The sequence below is a fragment of the Hemicordylus capensis genome, chromosome 1, assembly GCF_027244095.1.
Source record: "Hemicordylus capensis ecotype Gifberg chromosome 1, rHemCap1.1.pri, whole genome shotgun sequence".
Lineage (NCBI taxonomy): Eukaryota > Metazoa > Chordata > Lepidosauria > Squamata > Cordylidae > Hemicordylus > Hemicordylus capensis.
The window spans coordinates 381,981,997-382,003,339 of record NC_069657.1 but is presented as its reverse complement, the minus strand read 5'-3'; the positions used below and the strand labels follow the sequence as shown (position 1 = coordinate 382,003,339).

Below are 21,343 nucleotides of genomic sequence, written 5' to 3'. Positions count from 1 at the left end.
CTTGCTGTGGCTGCTGGCATGGCAGCAGGGAGGTGGCGATTGGACCCACCATCTCTCCCCTCCAATGCAGAGTTGGCACCGGGCAGCGGGGAAGCAGCGATGGGACCGTCCCTGCGGCCTGGCCAGTGCTATCTCTCACACTGACCACCACCGCTGGGCTAGCCTATTTTAAATGGCCTCTGCGTAGGAGTAGCCTGGTGTTCTTTTAACTAGAACACCTGTGCTTTTGTGCTAAAGCACAAGGAGAAACAATGGATATTCCCTTCTAGCAAAGAAACAATGGGCTATCCCTTTCTTGGGGTGAGTCGTTTCGAGGCAGAGTCAAATAGAATCAATTCGCTACCAAATTGATTCAAACATCTCTATTAATGATAGTATTAATAAGATATTATCACCATTAAAATAGGGCTTCTTAACCAATATTCTGCAACAGGCACAAGCAGCTGCACAAAACCTGGTTACTTTATCTGTAATCTGTGAACTCTGATCAGAGAGAAGAGGGGAAAAAATAAAATTCCTCTGTCCATTTTTAGAATGGGTATAATAAAGGCTGAGCACATATCACAACTAAAAGGGCAACATAAAAGGGCATGCCCTACAGCTTCCATTCCACCAACCCACATCACAAGGACACAAATGTTCATGATGAGGGACCCTCTGATATCTCTCCTCCAAAAGAGCAGATGGCAACACATTGAATCAGGCTAATTTTAAATGCCCTGCAAAATTTTGAAATTTTGGCATTGTTAAGTTGGTTAGGTAGCTAGCAGGTGCCAAAGCATTCTTAGCGTCCATTAGGATGGGATATCTAGAAACTAATCTTTAATGTTTCTGTGATTGTGTCCCATATTAATTGTTTCAGAATGGTTTTAGCTTTGCCGTACCCAGTGGCTATTAAAACACTAGTAGTAAACCTATAATTGAAAGTTTTCTACTTTCCAACGATTTTCTCCTTGTTGACTGGAAAGTATCAGATAAGGTCAATAGTGCCAGTCCCATAGCAGGCGGGGGGGGGGCGGGGCGCCCTTTAACAAGACGTTAAATACGGAGATCAAGGCTTGAGCCTCTATAGAAATTATGTTTGCCTCTAGCTGCAAAGCAGCATTGAGGACATAACACAGAACTGCAAATATGGGTCCCAGAAATTTCTTCTGAACGACTTCCATGGGGCCATAATTACCATACACACACAATTGAGAACCATACCATACCATACCATACCATACCATACCATACCATACCATACCATACCATACCATACCATACACACAGCATCTGGGCAACAACTGTAGATTTGTTGTAGAACCATACAGCATCTGGGCAACAAACACCTTTATTGCTGATGGAATATGATACCCTGCCTTGTGTACGGAAAAATCTCAGGAGGGCTGAGACACTCTTCTGAGCATTCTCTGAAGGGTGTTTAACATGGGCTCTCCAGGAAGCAGAGTGAAAAACAACTCCTAAATACGTGTAGCTTGTCACTTGTTCAATAGGATTCTCATTAATTTGCCATCCGTGTATGACTGGCCTTCTAGCACTGACCATGGTTTTAGTCTTTTTATAGTGACTCTGGGCCAGTCATGTATCTCTCAGCCTAACCTACCTCACAGGTTTGTTGTGAGGATAAACAACCATGCACTCTGAGCTCCTCGGAGGAAAAGCAGGTTATAAATGTAATAATAATGATGATGATGATAATTAATTGTTAACAGTTCATCATTGCAGTGAGTGACAAGTGCCCTATGAAGATGCTTTAAACTGATAATCATCCTTGATAGAAGTACTGCCTCATTGGCATAGAGGAGAATTGACAAGGCTCTTTTTCCAAATTTGAGAGAGTGAAAACTAGTACAAACTAAATTTTTAACCAAAGAATTGATATAAAAATTAAACAATGTGGAGCCAAAACACAACCCTATTTAACTCCTCTAAAAGTGGGAACAAGACCTGTGAAATGTCCTGCACGGCTGCATCTAACCTGTAACTGAGTGGTTTCATACAGACTGCAAATAATGGCCAACAGATGCTTATTGATAGTGGAGGCCTCTAATTTTCTCCACAGTCTGTCCCTAAGTATGAGGTAAAATTCTTATTTAAAATCAATAAAGGCCATGTAGAGTGCACCTTTATGTGGGGACACATATTTTTCCATCAGGTGTTGAAGAATTAAGTCCTGATCAGTGGTTGGGCATCCCATTCTGAAATCTGCCTATTCATCATCCAAAATATTGTCCTGTTCCAACCAATCCAACAATTGCTCATGAAGATTCTAGCATATAATTTACTGATGATGCTTAGCAGACTAATGGGATGGTAATTTGCTGGATCAGATCTACTCCCTTTTAAATAAATTGGTATAATAATAGCCAGCCCTGAGTCTTCAGGGATACATGCTATACAATCAACACAAATAAATAATGCTGCCAGGACAGAAGACTACCAATCTAGATTTGCTTTAAGCAGTTCTACAGGGATATTGTCACTGCCTGGGGCTTTACCAGATTTCAGCTGGGAAACAAACGTAACAATTCTGAAGTGGAAACTGGGGGCCACCCCAGCAGGAAGTCCATATCCACCTTTGATGGCAACAAACACTCCTGGTCTACTGCATAGATGGCACAAAAGTGGGCTTCCCATGAGTCAGCTTCCCACGAGCCAACTGTTTAAGCTATGTGTGCCACAATGTAGGCAGGGGTATGCACGAGTGGTTCACCCCCAAATGGTTCACCTTGAACTGGGGCTGTTTTGGAGGTTCCATAGTGGACCGAACTGGGGGCAATTTGGTCCATGATCAAACTGGTTTGGGAGAGCAGGGGGCAGCTAGATGGGGACAGCGAGATACTTACCTATCTGGTGTGGCTGCCGCCACTGCTGTTCCTCCTCCCTGTCTGGCCCCAAGCATGCTCCCCCTTCTTTACCCTGTTGGCTGCAGCCCAGTTCTGGCCTCCATGCACACACAGAGGCCATTTTTGTGACCTCTGCACATGCATGGAGGCCATTTGTGTGACCATGCAAATTGTGTGGTGATGCAGTTGGCCTCTACACATGCATGGAGGTCATGCAAATAGCTTCTGTGTGTGCATGGAGGCCAGAACCAGGCTGCAGCCTGCCCGGTCAGTTCTTCAGGAGGCCAGTAGGCATGTGCACAAAACTGGTTTGCCTGGTTTGGTTAGAGTCCAAACTGGACTCGAGCCAGACTGGGCATGTTCAGTTTTGTCCACCCCGAAACCCCCCAGTTTGGATTCGAGCAGGTTTGGGGGTTAATCCCCCCCCCCTGTTTTTAATAACAAACTCACCACCTCCAGTGGCATTCATGCAGGTGTCCATTGCCCGTACACATACATGGTGGCCTTCAACACAACTACACAGAGGCCTGGAACAGGCTAAAAACTGCCCAAACTGGGCTGTTATGATACTGGGGGAGGCCGGCGGGGGAGAGGAATCCTCTGGAGACACTCCCGCAGTTGCTGCAGCACCCCCAGAGGCAGTGAGTTTCTAGGAGTGGATTGGACTTCCAAAAAGCTTTTGACAAAGTTCCCTACCAAAGGCTCTTGAGTAAACTTGGCAGTCATGGGATAAGGGGACAGGTTCATGTGTGGATTGGTAACTGGTCAAAGGACAGGAAAACAGAGGGTAGGAATAAATGTAGAGTTTTCACAATGGAGGAAATTAAAAAGTGGCATTCCCCAGGGATCTGTACTGGGACCGGTGCTCTTTTAAGCTGGGGTAAGCAGCGATGTGGCCAAATTTGCAAATGACACGAAACTATTCAGGGTAGTGAAATGCCATGAAAAGGATAGCAATGTACAATTGAAAGAACGAACTAGATTTGTTTGGAAGATAGTTTCTCTTTCCCAATGGAGAGACTATCTTCTCTACTTTCAACGCAGCCCTAAGCGAGGAGAGTATTCCCTCCACTTCCTATTTCATGTACATGGATATTTGCAAACACCTTCCACACACAAAAAACATTGTTTTATTTATTCAAATGGAAGATGATTCTGAATTTAAGACAACCCCCTTTAAAAATACAGTTGAACCTGTATTTACCCTAAATGAACAGGACTCTGAATTTAAAACAGCCCCTCAATTTCTAACAGCAAAGGACTTAGGAAAAAACCTAGTCTTGGATTCAGTTAATCTAGCTGGTCCAGCGCAGAGCATTTGTGCCCCTAGTTCATCACCACCACTTTCTCCAATAGCATACAAAACCCTATATATAAAAATTCTAAGTGATCCTGCTAACTGAGCAAGCAGCATCTTTTTAAATGACGTCACGGGCTTGTGACGATCTGTTTCAACTACACAGGCCCGCTGGAGCACCTCACAGTTCTCAAGAGCTGCTGGACCAGAAGGACAGGCCCAGAGGTCACTCGGTTTGCCGCCGCCATGGGGCAGTGGGGAGGCCTGCTTGGCTCACACACACCCCCGCCACCACCCCTTGGCTGCTCACATGGCAGATAAAATTGGGAGGGCGGAATTGGAAGTTCAGCGTGGCAGGGAAGCGACATGGCGGAGCACAGGAATGGCAGCAGGAGACCCCCCTGGCCATTTGAAGCCTCCCCGGACATTGGAGGCCACGTACTGGGGCACCAAGGTCTGGGGGTAAGAACACTTCTATCTATGGTGCTCACTCCAACACTTGATAAAAATTTAAATTCTCCATATCTGTCTCCCCTAACCCCCCACATTCAATATGGAAAGATCAAGTCTGTTAACTATTTGCATAAGGCAAAACCCAACATAATTACATCCCCTTTCCTTAGAATGCCTAAGGTAAGGGATTGGCATCAACTGTTTTGGGATAGGGGGATATCTTGAAAATGTGAATAAAAGGCCCTGTCATCCTGAACCTATCCATGCATTAAAATCACCTGCCAACAAAAGCTTCTGGATGCAATGCTGTTAATTTACCGATATACTATACTAACTTTAACCAAATCTCTTTAACCTGTGACTGTAGCTGTTGGGAAGGAAAATAAACATTTATAATAATTACAAAACTAGCTGATCTAAAATTAACAGTCACAGAAGTTGCAAGGTGAGCCAGAGGATCCAATCTGACAATAGAAGCCCTAAGCTTAGTGGAAATAAACACCCCCACATCCTCCAAAGCCCAAGTCTCCTGAAGCAAAATAATGTCAAATTTGGAAACACAATTAACAACTGAAATATCCAAATGCTTAGCCAGCCATCCAGCAATATTCCATGAGAGGAGTGCAGTCTGGGAGTTGTGCTAATACAAATATTGTCAATCAGAGTTCGGTGGAACGTTCTCATGGTGAGGACTAACTATCAACTTTCCAGTTGCTAGACATTCCTCAGTGACAGGCAACTCCTCAGCCTGGTCAGCTTGAACCTTTTGGGGGCCTGTCTGACAATGGGAACATTGCGGGTTCCCATTATCAAAGAACACAACTCTTTCCACAGCTCCTCTCACTGGAGACAAATTATATGTTCTGTGGCTATTCAAGGCAGAATGAGTAAGATTGATAAACTGATAGGAAACCTTGCACTTCTGGGGTTGGTCAATCAGTTTCATCAATTTCATTTAACAGATATACATCGGGGTGTGTTGAGGGCTTGAACAGAGCTTGCTCAATATTGTCTTCCCTCGCCTCAATTTGCTAGACCACACCTCCCAACGTTTCTGTGTGAATAAGCTTATCTGTCACATTGCTCTGAAATTCCTTTTCAAAGGAGATGTTATTACACAATAAGAGACCCGAGAACTGTGTTGGAACTTCAGATGTCTTCTCTCCCTCACATGTTGACTCTGGAACCTCAGAAGAGCCCTCTGCCATATGATTCCCATCTTGAATCTTTGGTGATACAAGACTTACAAGCAGTTCAGCAGTAGTTCATAAAGATAAGAGGCTGTTAAGATTCTCCAATCTAGAAATGATATCCACCTGTTCTTCACAACCCTCAATGGCCTCTGTTAACTCTAATAGCTTGCAGCATAACTTGATTTGTTTGCAAAGTCCGAGTGTCCTATACTTTCTCTGCTCCCACTGGAGGCTGGTTTGGTGCCACTTGGCTCTCTTCACCCTCATTATAAGGAGCCCCTGGTGGCGCAGTGGTAAAACTGCCGCCCTGTAACCAGAAGGTTACAAGTTCGATCCTGACCAGGGGCTCAAGGTTGACTCAGCCTTCCATCCTTCCGAGGTCGGTAAAATGAGTACCCAGAATGTTGGGGGCAATATGCTAAAATCATTGTAAACCGCTTAGAGAGCTTCGGCTATAGAGCGGTATATAAATGTAAGTGCTATTGCTATTGCTATTATATCCTCCTTCCCCTCGTAAGTCAGAACCAAGCAAATAACCGGAGTCTTCTCATTTTATTCAAAAATCTCTGAGTAAAAACATCAAAAGAGAGTTTAAGTGAGTCTAATTGTTTATCGATTTTTGAAAAATACTTGAATATTGCCACGACAGTGTGGGCAGTGAGGAAGTATGGATTACCAATAAACTCTGGTGTGTATTCTTGCAATTGTCTAGCGGGGTCTTGCTCCTTATGTTGCGGAGAAAGGTTCTGTGAGCAACACTCATTCTTCTTGATTCTTCTCTTCTCACTGATCAACCACCTGGTTGAGAGGGATGGTGTAGACTCTGTAATGAGAGACGAATCTGGATCTAACGGAGCAAATCTGTTCGGCATGATTCAGATCACTTGCAGTTTCTTTTTGAACAAGCAGTTTTTTAATCCAGAGTTGCTTGGGGGTCCTGATACAACCTTGCTTGCCTGGCCTGGACCTGGGGTGCTTTTTATTGCCCATCTCTATGGTTTTAGCAAAAATATAAGTTCCAGGACAAGTTAATTTCTCTTTCTTCTGGACTGTGATTCTTCTATATTCTTAGTACCCCAGGCAGACCTACTGGTAAAACACCACCATATCCAGAAGTCATTGGCTGAAACACAGTGCCCCCCAATAAAAAGCTTGTAGTTGTGGTGTTCAAAAGTTCAGAAGCTTAAAAATACAGAGAAACACTGATAAAAATGTAAATAAAAAAGAATTATCAGGGAAGGATTAAAAATAATAATAGAGTAAAAATGGCAACAACAAAAAAGTCCAAAGCCAAGGAAAATCAAATAAGGAGAAACCAAAGCAGCTGTTAGCCTGTCACCATTTTGAACCCCTCAGGCCCAAATACATGTACTCTAGTTCATTCAGAAACATGTACTTGTGTATAGACATCTGTAGACATGTAGAACATAATGCCAGGATAGGTCTAATGTAGTAGTCTGGCACAGTAATCAATACACTTATAACAGGCATTTATTTCCTGGTTCACTGCCAGGAGGAGTTAATGGAATCTGACCAAATATAGTTGGATATGAGGGATTCAGGTAACGTAGGCCAACATCTAGCAGTGGTGCTGCTAATGCTGTGCTGGTGCTACAGGGATTTTTGATCTCCCCTCTGAACTCCAGAAAATATGTCTCCAAATGTTGTGCAGTTCTTATGGACATATTTTGGGGGATCCCAGTCAACTACAGAGGGAAGGACTGATAGACAAACATCACCCCTCCCCCATAGGATATGTTGCGCATTTGCTGCATGAACAATTCATGAGTCTGGATGTTGGCCAGCTTGACTAAACTTACATTATTTTAAAGCTAATTTTAAAGATTTGATTCTGTAGACCTAGTAATTATTTTACACAGCAAACAACACATCTTTTCTTGAAGCAACAGTAGAAATTGTCCTGAATTTTACATATATTCATCACATTGCCAGCTTGTAGCAAAGGAGTTACTGATGTAAGCTGTGGCATTCCAGCAGCTATTAAGAATGTCTATACTTCATTATTCCCTTGCGCTTCATTGTTTCAGTTCAAAAGAAACAGATGGCTAAACCTTGTCACCCCTTCCATCTTCCAAAGGCTGTGTTTACCAAACAGGAACAAACCCAGACTCTGTCACTGGACTTTGACCACTAAAAGTCATTCACACCAGGATTGCTCATGTGTGTAATCCAGTTCACTTGAAAACTGCATTGGTGGCAAAATATTGTATTGTGTTTGCAGTACTTAATGACAGAAGGAAAAGTAAATGGATTTCAAGAGCAGCACCAATGCTGATGAGTTCTAATTTGCTGTTCTTTATACATACCTTGGAGGACCATTTGAAAAGCATAGATGACCTCCTGTGGTATACTGAACTATGTGATCAGATACCTAAATTAGATTGGGCTGCATATTACCACTAGTAGATTGCTTCTTTTAAACTACTCCAGATAACTTTCAGCACATGGTCACAGTTTCAGCATCTGTACTATGCAGCTTTCTCATCATTGCAAACTGTAGAAATACATTGTGTTGTAGTATGGAGGAAATTGTATCACCATATTCAATATGGCTTAAGAGCCCTTAGTACAGTTCTGCAGTCCTGAAGCCTATTGGCTAGTTTATACTGGTTATTAGGTTGCCCCGATGCTTGTCCTAACTTACTGCTGTGGATGCCATGGGGCTCTTCTTTTTCATTACCTTTACCCCATCTTTTTTCCCCTCCTTGCCCTATCCTTTACCTCATTTGTGCCAAACAGTTGGTGGTACAAGGGTCAAGAATGGCTGATAACAGTGAATATACCACAGCCTTTTTTGAGCTTTAGAACTGAGAATGCAAGACGAGATGGAATATATGCTGTGCTGGTGTATAAACTGGGCTGTGCATTTACAGTTGTGGGTTTGAATACCTGTTCGATGCAGAAAAGCTGTGTGCAGCTGCGTTTCCATTATACAACCATCAGTTATCCATAATTGTTATGTAAAGTTCCCATGCTTCAAGAGTATATCCACATTTCAATGACACTCCAGTATTTGTTAACTTCTGATTTATAGTAATGTTACATGCCTGAAGTTAGGTTGTCATGCACTCTGTATGGGAGAATGGAACCAGGCATTTGAAAAGTGGTTCATTAAGTGCACACAAGGCAGATGTCCAGAAAAAATGGACACAAGGCAGATGCAAAAAATGGACTAAAACAAATTAAAAGCGGTGGGCTGTATCCAGACTAGTTAGTCATGACTAAGCACCATTGTAGTCAGTGAGACAAGTTAGTCATGACGAATGTAAGTCCAATTAATTTCAGTGGGACTTAGTCATGCCTAACTTATTCTGGATGCTGCTCAACATTTTTTAATGTTTGGCTTTTATCTCTCATGCTGATCTCTGCCACCAATTGCCCTACCTTACTTAGTATTCCTTTTTGGGGCCAAACTATATGTTATACAGGAGATCCATGTTAGATCTCCTAATGTTTTGATTTGTACTTTAAAACTAGAATCCTGGTGGGGGATTAAAAAAGAGAGGAGGAGGAGGAGGAGGAGGGATCTCTAAAGCAGTTCACACAATCAGCACAGTTTCAGGAGTGATGTGTGCTCCTGATCTTTTATCACCTGTGATGGAAAAACAAGGTAGGAGGTGCCAGCAGTGACTGGACTCTCTTTGTCCAGGTTAGCGGGGCGGCAGCCCTGGGTGGCCGGATTGGCCGCCCACATGACTGCTGGCTCTGTGACGGAGCTGGCAGGGGCTGGGAGGATTGGGAGCTCCAATGTGTCCTGCGCGAGTGCGCAGGGCATACTGGAGAGACCCCCGAGCCAGGAGGCTACTTTTAAGCCTCCCAGCCGGGGGTCTACTCATGAGTAGCTATGGCGCAGAGCCACGCCGCAGCAACTCATGAGCAAAAAAAAGGGTTTGTGGAGCACTCGCTCTGCAAACCCTGTTTAAGGGGAGGGTTACTTGAGCGGGTTACCCGCTCAGGAACCACCGGGCTCGCAGTGAACCTGGTGGTTCACACAGTTATAGAAAATCGGGCTAGCGGAGGTTAGCCCGATTTTCCACAATCATGTGAATAGCCTCTGTGTTTGAAGCAGCAGCTGGGTCAGAGGACTTTTTCTCCTATCTTGTTAAACTCCTGGGCACAGCTGCTTGGTAGGAGGGAGCCCTTTGACCCAGCTGCTGCTTGGCACATGATCACTGCTGGTGCCTCCAATCTTGTGTTTAACTCACAGATGATCAGAAAATGTGGGTGTGCACAGCTTCCAAACTATGGTAGGGGGCTTCTCCTACCTGAAAAATAATCATAATGGGGACTAGCCTAATGACTGCAAAGAGGCAAAAAAAAAAAAAGCATGAAAAAGTGAAGGTAGGTTCCTGTGCAGGCCTGTTCATTTTCCTGAAATAACTTTTACATTAAGAATGGAACCTCCTGATGTTTTGAGGCAGAACTGAGTTCAGCACAATCAACCTTGAAGAACTGGAAACCCTCCAGTTGGGAATCAGAAGATCACTTCTGATTTAGAAGTGCAAACTCATGTATTGCTTTTTATTTTAAGAAGTGTTATTGCTGATGAACAAATCATTTGACCTAGTTTTCCATTACTTCAGAGCTCCTACAGTTCCTATTGGCAAAACCCTTCTGGAAAGCTCAGCAAACAATTGTGGCAGCACCCTGCTGTGAGCCAGTTACCTTCTTTGTTGTGTGTTTCCTAAAGAAATGAGCCTTGGAGGCAACTCTGCAGGTGGCCTTGGCAGGGAAGGTGGGGGGCTTCTTTCAACGATATGAAAGTACCCAGTCATTCCAGCTGAGATGGTTATCGGCTGTAAAATAAAAATCAAATAAGTAGAAGTGTTTAGATTGCTTCCCCATAACAGTTTGCAATGATTGCTAAATATGGTGGGAAGCTTTCTTTGAGGTGATCTTCCCCTTTCACTGATTTGTGAGATACAACACAGGAATATTCCCCTGACAATGCTTTTGACCTCATGACTATAACTATTTGCTGTCAAAAAGAAGAAAGGTGTTTCTAAGGCTCTGTGTCCCACCCCAATAATGGCCCTAGAACATTGCCCCCAACATTGCATACTCTCTCAGATCCCCCAGGATTCTTCACTCCAACTCTGAATCATCCATCTGACTTTGAGAAAACAAAACTGGCATGATAAGAACATAAGAGCAGCCCTGCTGGATTGGGCCCAAGGCCCATCTAGTCCAGCATCCTGTTTCTCACAGTGGCCCACCAGATGCCACTGGAAGCCTACAGCAGGAGTTGAGGGCATGCCCTCTCTCCTGCTGTTACTCCCCTGCAACTGGTATTCAGAAGCATCCTGCCTTTGAAGCTGGAGGTGGCCCTCCAACTAGTAGCCATTGATAGACCTCTCCTCCATGAAGTTATCCAAGCCCCTCATAATAAGAACATGATAGTCCTCAATCTTGGTGCTAAAGAAAAATGGATAGTGTACTTGGAATATAATTGCTTTTTTCAAGGCAAGACATGCTTTGAAAAAGTTAGAAACCATTATTTGTGCTTTGCTTTAAACTATGCTCTATTTCTCAGCTTGAACTGCGAAATAAACATTTAACTGGTCCACTGTCTCTCATGGGGGGCATGCGGGAGGGGTATAAATAATTTGACATATTTTTTTAGTAATCTGTGAGCAATAAAACAGACATGGCTAGACAAAAATGTTGATTCCAAAATGTTTATTTTCTCTGAAACTACGTTAAGTGTGGTATTTGCCATTGTTAAGCAGCTGAGCAGCAACCAGTGAGGCTCAGTATGCACCATCATTGTTGGGCAAACAAAGGGGAAATCGATATCACACCCATACATGTTAACACTGAGAAATGGTGGTGCCTCACTCAGCACCATGCAAGCGTGTCATTGCTGGTCAGAGAGGTGCTCCTGGCACAGACTGCTGATACCAGCAAGACAACCTTTCAAGTCAGCAACCACATATGTACACAGTGCTGACTGAGGAACACGCCCCGCCCCCCATCTCCATCATCACATCCTGCTGCTTATAGGTAAGAATGGGAATTCCCCAAACTGGCAGCCAATAGTTTTGACTTGTGAATGACCTCCCTGGTCGCTGGTAATGCAGTCTGTATGTGCACCAATGTGCGTTTTGGAACTCATGCCCAACGTATGGGAGGAGAGCTGGTCTTGTGGTAGCAGGCATGAATTGTCCCCTTTCTTAAGCAGGGTCCACCCAGGTTTGCATCTGAATGGAAGACTACATGTGAGCACTGTAAGATATTCCGCTTAGGGGTTGGGGCCACTCTGGGAAGAGCATCTGCATGCTTGCATGCAGAAGGTTCCAAGCTTCCTCCCTGGCATTTCCAGATAGGGCTGAGAGAGACTCGTGCCTGTAACCTTGGAGAAGTCGCTGCCAGTCTGTAGACAATACTGACCTAGATGGACCAGTGGTCTTACTCGGTATAAGGCAGCTTCCTATGTTCCATATTGGTCAGAGTAATTTGCAATGGCATCTTATAAATCGGGTACCATAGAAATGAAATTTTAAAAATTTGCAACTTTGGGGGTGGGGGGTTTCTTTTATTTAACAGTACCAGAGAAGACAAGATGTCAGCATGAACAAGAACAAAGTATGTCTCTTGCTCCAAGAGGACCCAGACCAGTGGGCCATTTTATTCCTCAGTGTGATATCTATGGGAATTACTTGCCAACCCAATGCCACTCCAGCACTGGATATTGCTGGTGTGTAGATAGAGATGGTAATGAGATTGATGGTACCAGAACTGGCCCAGGAATCCAACCTCCATGTAAGTTGCTCCTATATCATTATGTTATCTCAACATTTTCTTTAGATGAATTCTGTTTCATTGCGGAAGTCAGGCACAGAGTAAGTGGGGCGGGAGATAGAGGAGAAGGGTGGATAGCACCTGTCTTCCCCCCAGATGATCCTGTGTGGTCCTGAGGCCATGTGGCTCGCACGCCCACACAACCAGAGCTGCTGTGAGCCACGCAGCATTTGGGAGGCTGGGGGAATGCAGCCTGGCCCCCAGAAATTCCACAATGCACTGCACAAGGAACATGGTGTACTGGGGATTTCCAAACATGTACCAGTGTTCCCTCTAACAGGGATTCCTAGATGTTGTTGATTACAACTCCCATAATCCCTGAGCAAAAGCTATTGAAGCTGGGGATGCTGGGAGTTGTAGTGAACAACATCTGGGAATCCCTGTTAGAGGGAACACTGATGTGGACCATTTTTGTGCGGTTCAGTCCAAATTTGAAAGAAATTGGCCTTGTTGCACAGTGGCAGCAAGGGAGGGCAAACACTCCACCAATGTGCCAGGTTTTTCCATTGTGTAAGGAGGGATTTTCTGTGATTCCTCTTCCCTCTGATGCTGCCTGTGGCTCCTGAAACTATGTCCTCCAACTCTCAGTCATATTCTGCGGCTACTACTATGGCACTTTTACATCTCATTAGTTTCAGTGGAAGAGGCTTAAGCCAGTGCTTTCTCTTCCATTGAAATCAGTGATACACAAATGTGTTTAACTTTGGCTGGATTGTGTCCAATGCATTTTAGAATAATCTTGCCTTGCAGAAGCAGTTTAGTCTCATTGTGTTTGCGCAATCTGACTGCATGTGTTTTCTATCATTTGTCAACAAGGCCTAGGCACAGTTGCTCCTCCTGTTACAGTTGGACCCTCTGTAAAACCAGACACAATTCCTCTGCCTCCAGGAACACACTTACTCATTGCTCAGAGTGGAAAGATTGATCATGTCCCTCTGGAAGGAAACAACATGAAGAAATCAGATGCCAAAGCTTTGCTGTATGTGCCAGTAAGTATACATTGAACATAATGAAAAATAATTTGACTGAAGAAATGCTATGGAAAAATACACTTCAGATTCTTGATTCAGGAGCAATTGCACATTTAATTGTTAGAATTTTTAAAAATTCAGTGCCATCAAATTTCCATGAAATCATGTTTTCTATTAATGCTTTGTTGGTTTTTAAAGTGTATGTTGCAGCTACAAACAGCAAATAAGGACCCTGAAATCTTAGAAGCATATCTTTATGTCCTGAAGAAAATGTGTTCCAATTGCATAATATTTTTACAATCTTCCTTGCTTCCAGGATAGCCTCTTGTAAACAATTGTGTACAGTACTGTATGTTAGAGCTAAATTTTATTGGTTTCCTAAGCATGTTAAAGGGTGTATAAGCCTTAAACACTGAGACTCTTAATCATACTAAATAGCTATATATCTTTATGTGTTTTCTAAACACCCTCCATTGTTTATCTTCCCCTCTGTGAGGCTCTGTCCCTTTTTCTGGAAATTTTATAATCTGTCTTGATAATTTCCTGTCCTGGTCAGACTCCTACGTAGATTTTTCCTCTGACCCCTTCTCTATATCTGGCTTTGGGCATGTGAATCACTTTCCCACACTCTAGTCTTCTCCAACTATTGAATGAAAACTCTTGTCATGTAATGGCTCCCACATGCTCTCCATCTTGTCACTTGCCTTTGAGCCTTAACAGTATGTCTTTATTGATGTTGCAAAACCTGGCAATATGTTTTTCAGCTTTGCATATATTTATTTAGCGTTTTCTATTTACATTGTACATTTTAAGATGAACTGCATTTCCCATCACAACCAGGAATGTAGTTACAGATTCTAGTTACTTTTGTGGGTGTTCTTTTAAAATGATTTGGGAATTGCTTGGGAGAGTAGCCAGAAGGTGCAGGAAAAATAATGTAGGATAGTGGGATTGGTGAGTGGACTCTGTCAGCCTTACTGGAAACGTAGAAAAGCCCTTCTTCTTCCTCCCTCCCTCTTCATCATTATCATCATCATCATCATCATCACCACCACCAACACTGTGGAGGGGTTTACCCTGGCAAGTACACCAGGAGGCAGGTGGTGGCAACTGCAGCAGCAGGCAGAGAACTCCTTTGCTGCCACTGTGCACAAGCCCATTTGGTGGTCTTATGGGTGGCACTTGTAGTATGGTCTGAAGCATTCCTCTTGTGGATCTGCCCTGGGGCTTACCAGGTCTGCAATAGGCGACAGCACCGTGCTCCTCAAAGCATAGCACCACCACAGGTGGGCCCACCTGTCCTGGCAGGTTTGTTGGGTGGGGAGCAGCAGCAGCACCAGTGCCCACCATTTGGATTTCCCTATCCCCAAGAGTGATGCTATGAAAGGACTATCTATCTATCTATCTATCTGAATTAAAATATTGGTGTACTCTGAAAGGACTGCTGGGGAGGATGGGGCCCAGTGGCAATGCAGGCATCACCCCCACCCTGGAGCACTGGCTCCTTGGCATTTGCCTGAGCACACTGTGTGCTAATGCCTGGCCTGGATGATGGTGTCGGTTGAATGGTGTAGAAGAGTGGTAGTGACAAGTATGGATAGGTAGAGGGCAAGAAAAGAGAAATAGAAAGGCAAAGCATCTGCAGCAAACAATACCTGCAGAAAATACCGGGAACATCAGAATTTCTGCAAGCAAAATTATGGAGGTCAGGAGTAAACTGAATATGATGCCAAAATAACCCATTGCACTATTTTTATATACCAATGATAATTAGAATACTACCTCTTAGTGATTGTTATGTAAAACAATTGCAAATTGCAAATTTGGGTTCAAGAAAAACCAATCGGTCTGTATTTTATACATTTGTGTTTATCAACAATGAAATTGTCTTATACAGAGTCAGACCATTTGCCCATCTAGCCTGCTTCTCTGATTGTGGCAGCAGTTCTCCAAGGTCTCAAGCAGAGATCTTTCCCAGCCTTACTACCCGAGATCCTCCTTGTTGGAGATTCAGTTCCAGATGGCATTGCCTTTTTGCACCAGTAACCCTAATGACTACTAGAGGCATTGGGAGAAGGAATAGATAGGGTCTTCTCTTTCCTGTTTATCTCTGCCTCTCTGACCCCTCTATTGATGGAATGTGCTTAGGAACTTCCTGAGAATGACTTCCTTCTTCTTCTTCCCAGCATGCTTCTAGCTTTCTCTCTGAGTACCATATTTTTATAGGTCTCTCTCTGACTACCATGTAGCCAGTGGTTAGATATAGGTCTTTCCTATCATCATGGACTTCTGGACTAGATTAGGACTAGATCATGGACTAGATTAGTTTAACTTTACATTAATCTCCATGCTTATCATTTACAAGTTGTTTCCCCTTAGACTCTCTTAATTTCTGCCATAATTGGAGTGAGTTAGTTCCTGAAATACTCAGCTATATAAGAAATTACCCCCAAATGGAGATGCCATAGATTGAAACGGGGCTTCAGTATGCAAAACATATGCTCCACCACTGAACTACAAGTCCTCCCATCATACTGAAAACTTATACATGTGTTGTTACATTAAATGAAAAGTGTGTTAACTATTGAGAGGAGCAATATCTCTGCGGAGCTGCTGCTTCAGATTATTTTTCAGATGGGGTTGAAGGAAGACCTTCTGCTTCTCCCCTAACTCTTGTGCTTTCCCATTTGATATGCTTACCACCTTGAGTGCTACCTGGTGTAAAGGTGGTGTTCAAATTTAATAAATAAAATAAGAAATAACACTGTTGCTTTGTTTTTGCTCTAAGTTGCCACCTTCTACTTGAGAGTCGCCTTTTTATTTTATTTATTTATTTATGACATTTTGTATTTTACAAACATCTTTCCCAGTTTCCCCCACCCACCCTGCCCCCGAGCCCAACCTTCCCTCTCCAAGCCAGCCTTTGCACACTGCACAAAAGAAAGGAGAGTTAGAGGGAAAGAGGGAGAAGGAGATCAGAAGGGGAAGGAGGGAAGAAGAGAAGGAATACACACCATTGCACCAGTAGATGTGGGTAAATCAAAAGGGTTTTTATTCTAAGAATAATTCAAGGAAGTTATATCAGATTTCTGACCTTTTATCTGGTTTATTTTATGAGGGCAGGGCCCATTTTTCATGTGCCACTAACTCAAGCGGGACATGCACCCATTCCTCAACCTAGGGGGAGTGGGAGATTTCCATTGCCACAGTATTGATCTTTGCCTTTTTAGAGGTAATTTGATCCATTTAGTTTATTTCTGCTCTAGTCTCTTTACAATTACTCTTTAAATATAATCAACCTAATGCTTAACCTTTTCTTCCAGCATTAAAAGTGTTACTTATTTTGATAACCGTTTCTTTAACTTGCAGGATAAAGTTGTCATTGGGGTCGCTTATGACTGCTTGGAGAAGATGGTTTACTGGACAGACATTAGCAGCCCATCCATCAGTAGAGCAAGTCTGGGTGGAGGAGAGCCAATAACCATCATTAAAGCAGGTGGAGCTGTATAAATTTTTTCTTTACCATTTCATTTTTTAGCATCTAGTTTAACACCTTTCATTGCTTGCGGAACAGAGCGTTAGATGGCAGGCCGGTGGGGAAAGCAGGTATCTAAACTTCTTTTTTAAAGCAAGCCAGTCAGACAACTCCTATTCCTTATGTAAGTTAGAGAAGCAAAGAAGCAGCTTTGTTCCTAGCACTTTGCATGTCACAGATACTCAATACAGTGATGTAGTGGGCATGATGGTGGCCCAGGGACAAGCTGCCTCCAGCAGCCGCCCCCCCCCCCCCACCAACCGGCTGTCATCAGATGCATGGGGTGTGGCCAGCACGAGGTGCAGCGGAGAGGCCTTCTGGCCATTCAGTCCATCCCAGCCGACTGGCACTTCATTCACTGGCTGTGTGCTTTCTTTTTCTCCCTTGCTCTGAGTGAGGAAGAGAAAGAAAGGACCCAGCTGGTCCATGAACTGCTTGCTGACTGGAAGGGACTGACAGTCTCTCTCCCCCAGCCAAGAGCACTTGCTCAACAGCTGGGTCCTTTCTCTGCTTGTTCCAAGCGAAGGAGAGAAACAACACCCAGCCAGTGAATGATGCTCTTGCCTCTGGGAGCGGGTGAGGGGCCACATGTCATTTTCCCAGCTGGTGGGCGCTTTGTTCACTGGCTGGGTGCAGGAAGAGGGCAAGGCAGTGACCTGAGGAGGGGATGCCATGATGCCCCCCTCGGATCCTAGCAGCCCAGGGACATTTGTGCCCCCTTTTCCAGTGGTGGCTTACGCCTGATTTAGTACTCAGTTGGTGCAAAGGAAGCTGGAACTACAACTTCATTGGCTGAGCTTATTTGACTCTACCTTGACTTTGTGAGTGCTGCTAAATATCACATTATGCCTTCTATGAAGGTATTGATAGGAGCAGGCCATAGATATGGTAGATTTGTCTTATTTCATATAGTTTGGTATGGACCCTGGTAGGGGCATAACGGTATATTTTGTTTTTCAAGAGCCTATTTGAGCTCAAATTGTATTATTGGTGAATGTCAGAAAGACAGTGGCACATTTAAATGCCAATTGGCGTAGGGACTGTTGTTGATACTGAACTATGTGGAATTTTCCAGTATGGATGCTGACATTTTCAGAGTAAATGATGTTGTTTAATGGGTACTGCATTCTTATCTCCTAATCATCATCTATACTGTTAAAATATAATGTTTAAGAACCTCAAAGGGAGGGGGCATACACAATGGTTGTCACAAATGTGTGTCTAACTTGATTTTTTTTGTTTTGTTTTGTTAACAGACTTGCATTTAATTTCTCTTGCTTCTCATTGTTTGCAGAAAGAGTATAGTAGTATAGCTGCTCTTTATTCTGAACATTGTCTCAGAAAATTTTTCCCTTAAGGACAAATATGTCCCCCCCCCCCTCCGCCTGGCAGGCTTTGTTGTTGTTTTAAACTGCATACAGTAGCTCATAACTGCAAGTGCAAGGCTTATTTATTAAGCCTAGGCTATTATAAGCATAATTATACAATCATGAAACCATCCAGAACAATATAAATGGCTATAATTTGGTTTTGGTTTTTGTCATGTATTTTTACAAATGTTTTAGCTTTTTGTTTGTTTGTTGTAAACCGCCCAGAGACCTAAGTTTTGGGTGGTATAAAAGTGTGTAAAATAAATAAAATAAAACATAAGAATGCATAAACCAGATTAGATCATAGGAATTAAAAATGCTCTTTTAGATCTGGCTAGGACTGAAACTTAAATTTTCAAACATTTTTGTTAGATTACGAACATTTTTGTTCCTGATCATTTTTGTTCCTATTCACATATATCACAATTCTTCAGTTTTGTGTGGTGTCCTTATGTTGATTATTTAATCTTAATGTTCAGAGGATTCATAGTTGGATCATTCTGCAATGCTGTGTTGTCATATGGCCCCTGCCAGCCTATCTGTCTGTCTAGCTGCATTGCCAGTGAAGTGTGTGAACTTCCCAAATTCCACAACTCCACAGGGAGAAATGCTCCCCTTTGCTGCAGTTGCATAAACTGAATCAGTCATACTACATGTCCTGTCAGGCTCTGAGCCTCCAATTCCTTCCAAACAGCCTTGCGGTAACACCAGTAATGAAAACATGTTGCAGAAAATTACTGTTAAACTGGGGGAAGGGATGCTTGCAACATGTGTTGTAAATTCCACAGCATCCTAATTTGGGCTGGGCTTGTGTCCGGCTGACTGTTAACCAGTCTGGAAAGAAATTTTACTCTAGGCCACACAGCTACTTTAAATCTCCTGACTGACAGCTTAAACATGGCAGATAGCCAAGGAGTAGATTGTTCTCGTTTCCTTGAGGCACCTGAAATCCAAAAAATGCTCAGAAATATTTGAAATGAGGATTTTCTGAAGTCCTAAGAACACAAGCAATTCCTCAGGCAGTATCCTGTTCCAAGCTGAGCCAGGGATCCAAGAGCACACAAAATCTCGGAAACCTCCAAGGGCCAGGGCCAGGGCCAGGGCCAGGGCCAGTGCCAAGCAGAAAAACAAGAGATCACTAGAGTGACTTTTTGCAGCAGACTGCTGGTGCTTATAGCTGCTGTGTAGGAAGGGTGAACTGGCCCCACCTCTTTCCTTGGGAAGGCTCTGTTTCTTAAAGGGACCTTGCCCAATTTCTTAGGCACTGGCTCCAGCAATATTACAGGTAGGGTTGCCATATTCTCGCTTTCCAAATCCGGGTGCCTAATTTGCATATTATGCAAATTGGCTTGAAAATAATTTTTGAGCAGAATAGTGACTGCACGTTTTGCTCCATAACTCTGCTTCTACAAGGGCTAGAGCTTAGCTAAAAAAAAAAAAAAAAAAAAAGCTGAAATCCCAGTGAATCTGGGTGGGCTAAGTAATCTGGGTGAGATGCTTAGAATTTGGGTTAAACCTGGAATTTGGGGGGGGCATGGCAACTCTATAATTACAGGGCCTCTGCTAAAATTGATATTTACTCTCAAGACTCCTTCAAGTTGGAGGATGAAGGAACAGCTATGTCCTCAGGTCATGGTAAGAATGCTGGCTCAAATTTCCCTGGCTCCTCTGTTGTGAGGGGTCCCAGTGGCAAGGGATCACCCAGAGTCTGAATCTTAGATTCCTTCCACTCTGAACCTTCCCCTGAACTTTCTACCTTGTCCCCCAATTGGAAGGGGACATCCTGGATCCTGGGTCATGACAAGCAGTAATTAGTGGGTGCACCCATTCTCTAAGAATCTTGCTAAGAAATCAAGGAATAGCTTTAGAGTATGAGAGGAGTGAGCTCACTGGCATTTGCTCTCATTCCTTTAAGCAGTGTTTTATATCAATAGATGGCTTTGTCTTTTGGTGGTTCATACTGATTTCTGTTGAATGCACACAAACCTGTTATGTCTGTCAAGCTTTTGCGTTAAAATGTAACAGTTTGCTGTATAATATATGCAGATATAAACTTTGCATGAAGAACTGGTCCTCATGCTTATTTAGGAAGAGTTGGTCACACACCCATGCCCTCTATCAGCCCAGTTGATCCACTAGAAAATGAGCCTTGTAACTATAAAATGTGACTGGAGAAATCATGATTAAATGTTACTATTCTTCACTTTCCTCTGAAATTAAAAAATGAATATATGGTTCTGGACTTCTGTAGGCTCATGTTGCGAACCTTTGTTGAAAAGTGAAATATAAATATTTGTTGTAGTAGTAATTGCCTGGTATTCATGGCAAGTCACACTCACATTTTTGACATGGTCTCTACTAAGCGTTTAAAAATAAATCAGAGTTTTTGTGGCATTCAGCTGAAAAGGAATTTTATTCACAATCTTGGCTTCAATTGTGCTTTTTCTCTTTCTCTTTTTAAAATAGCTCTGTGTTCTGAATGCTTTAGGTTTCCCCCCCCCCCCCTAGTAGAAGAAACCAGAACCAGGATTTTGAGCCTATATGGTTTGTGTTTTAAGCTTTTGTTCTTCAGTGTCTTCAATGAGCTTTATAGCCCCTGGGGCAAAATAGTAGGTCATTATCTGCTATTTCCTGTTGCTTTTAGACCTGGTCACTGTCCAAGGAAAACTATACACATACAGTTCTCAGAATTGTTCCAAATGTAAATCTTTTCTGCAAGAACACTAACCACACTGAAGTCTAAATCTCCTTTTGTTAGCTAAGATCAACCCCGTATGGTTCTGTAGGGAAATTTTAAAGCTTGATTACTTTTTAAAAAAGTAACTTATTGCAAATTTACCTGTTAAATCCGTG

At 43.1% G+C, this 21,343-nt stretch overlaps 1 protein-coding gene across 2 annotated transcripts in view; it reads left to right on the top strand.

Annotated features, from left to right (window-relative positions):
* The window catches only part of NID1 (nidogen 1), a 93,694-nt gene that overhangs the window by 53,032 nt on the left and 19,319 nt on the right, over positions 1-21,343 (top strand). For both annotated transcript variants that reach the window (XM_053300013.1, XM_053300007.1), the window contains 3 exons: positions 12,360-12,575; positions 13,431-13,603; positions 16,955-17,081. In XM_053300013.1, coding sequence (XP_053155988.1) covers positions 12,360-12,575; positions 13,431-13,603; positions 16,955-17,081 — 516 coding nt within the window. The remainder of the gene's footprint in view (positions 1-12,359; positions 12,576-13,430; positions 13,604-16,954; positions 17,082-21,343) is intronic.